Raw genomic sequence first — 2,329 nt, 5'->3', positions numbered from 1 at the left:
GCCCTTGCCGGAAATGGCAACCGTCCGTTGCGCCGGTCGCCGGAAATATTCGCCTGTGGCCGAAAATTGTTGCCGAGTTAATTGCTCTTTTTTCCAGTCTCAGTGGTTTAATTGCTTTATTTTTCCAAGTTCGGCGAGTTATTTGGGGGTTATTCGAGTTCGATGGCCTAATTGCTTATTTCCAAATAGTACGATGACTTATTTGTAGTTTATCCTTAATAATAATAACAACAACAATAACAACAACAACAATAATAATAATAATAATAATAATAATAATAATAATAATAATAATAATAATAATAATAATAATAATAGCAATTGTAGTAGGACGTTATGAGCTTTCCAAATACAATAGATGGTGCATGTCAAAGCACTAATAGAACTCATGTATGAACACAGTAAGTTCGTGTGTTTAATATTTTAGTCAATATAAATAAATAAATAAATAATTTAATTTAATTTGTTTGTTTGTTTCTTTTCTCTGACCGAAATTATTTCCGAACTCTTAACCATTAAATCAGGTCTACGGTCTGTATCTCCCACCAAACGCCTAGCTTTGAGGTTGGCAAAGCAGTATATATAACTCCTCCATTTCTCCCTTATCAAACAATTCCAAACCTCAATATTCCTTCAATCTAAAATCTCCATTAACAATTGTGCCATGGCCTCTACGGTCGCCTTGCTCTTCTTTTTTCTCGCCTGCATTACGGAGCCATCCTTCGGGGAACTAGTTAAGGAGCAGCCCCTTGTCCTCGAGTACCACAATGGCACCCTTTTGAAGGGCACAATCACCGTTAATCTTATATGGTATGGAAAGTTCACTGCCAAACAACGCTGTATAATTCATGATTTTCTTCAGTCCCTTAACACGGCAGGCGTTCCGGAGCCTTCCGTTGGGTCTTGGTGGAAGACTACCGGGAAGTATAAGGGCGGAGGGTCCTCCACTATTGTCATCGGAAAAGAAATACCCGACGAGAATTGCTCGCTCGGAAAGACACTCAAGGATGACCAGATTGAGAAATTGGCGTCCAAGGGTGGGACTAGTGTCGGATCTATTAACGTTGTCTTGACGGATAAAGATGTTTCTGTGGACGGGTTTTGCAGGAGCAAGTGCGGGACCCACGGGTCGACGGCCGGGGAGAATAAAGTTCCATACGCTTGGGTGGGTAACTCGGAGACTCAGTGCCCGGGGCAATGCGCGTGGCCGTTTCATAAGCCCATTCAGGGCCCTCAGACACCTCCTCTAGTGGCGCCCAACGGAGACGTTGGGGTCGACGGAATGATCATCAACCTCGCCACCGTCTTGGCGGGAACCGTGACGAACCCGTTTAAAAACGGCTATTTCCAAGGTCCACCCGAGGCTCCGGCGGGGGAGGCCGTCAGCGCCTGCACAGGAATGTTCGGGAACGGGTCTTTCCCGGGTAACCCGGGTCAAGTCCTGGTGGATAAGACCACAGGGGAGAGTTACAATGCGCATGGTGCGAACAAGCGAAGGTTCTTGCTCCCGGCCATGTGGGACCCCGAGAAGTCTGCATGCACGCCACTCGTCTGAGGTGGACAACTATAACCAGCTTTCAAGGAAAATACTAGTCTTCCCTCACAAATGCCACGCACAAAATAACTAATGTGGCAAAATGTAGGCATTGGTGTTAGTAACTATGTAAATGGTAAATAATTTCAATCTTTAAAATTAAAAAAAGTAGGAAATAAAAACAAATGAAGAAATTATTAGACATTATGTAATAAGTGTATGATGCATGGATTTAATTTGTATGTGTTGTACTTATAAATCAAATGAAAATTTTGTGTAGTTATTTATTAATATGTTATTTCTTTATAATAGTTTAATTAGATAATTCAAATAAAAAAAATACAATAATAAAAAAATAAAGAAAATAAGAATTTAAAAAATAAAAAATTGTACAAAAAGGTTGCCTATTCAACAACCTTTTTGTACGGAGAGTGTGGTTGCAAGCTTTCAAAAACTGAAAGCTTGTAACCCACCCCATTAAAAATAAATAAATAAATTATAAAATTACCCATCATCATTGCAAATTCAAGAATTTTTTAGAGATAAATTCAGCCTTATAATTTTAAACTTTAAAGATTAAGAAAAGAAATATGATGACAAAGTAATTTATGCCTAGGATAGTCTGGATCAAGACATTACATTTTGGAAGGCGTGACACGACCCCATCCATTTAATTTATTATATTCTGTAAGTTGATAACCCATGGCTATATGAGTTCAATCCCTATAACGTGTATTTTATAAAGATATACTGGTCGAATTGAACAAAAATTGGAACGGACAAATTTTTTTTTTT

General features: G+C 39.1%; 1 protein-coding gene across 1 annotated transcript; it reads left to right on the top strand.

Annotated features, from left to right (window-relative positions):
- Positions 1-626: 626 nt before the first annotated feature.
- On the top strand, positions 627-1,825 carry LOC115999142 (protein EXORDIUM-like 2). The gene has a single exon (XM_031238929.1). The coding sequence runs from the start codon at positions 665-667 to the stop codon at positions 1,553-1,555; it is 891 nt and encodes a 296-aa protein (XP_031094789.1). The 5' UTR covers positions 627-664; the 3' UTR covers positions 1,556-1,825.
- The last annotated feature ends 504 nt before the right edge of the window (positions 1,826-2,329 follow it).

This window comes from Ipomoea triloba, chromosome 1 (assembly GCF_003576645.1).
Source record: "Ipomoea triloba cultivar NCNSP0323 chromosome 1, ASM357664v1".
Lineage (NCBI taxonomy): Eukaryota > Viridiplantae > Streptophyta > Magnoliopsida > Solanales > Convolvulaceae > Ipomoea > Ipomoea triloba.
The sequence above is the reverse complement of the archived record's forward strand: the minus strand, read 5'-3'. Positions and strand labels throughout refer to the sequence as shown.

Bases quoted from the DNA above. Each gene is read 5' to 3' on its own strand.
- LOC115999142 (XM_031238929.1), top strand. From the start codon at position 665: ATGGCCTCTACGGTCGCCTTGCTCTTCTTTTTTCTCGCCTGCATTACG.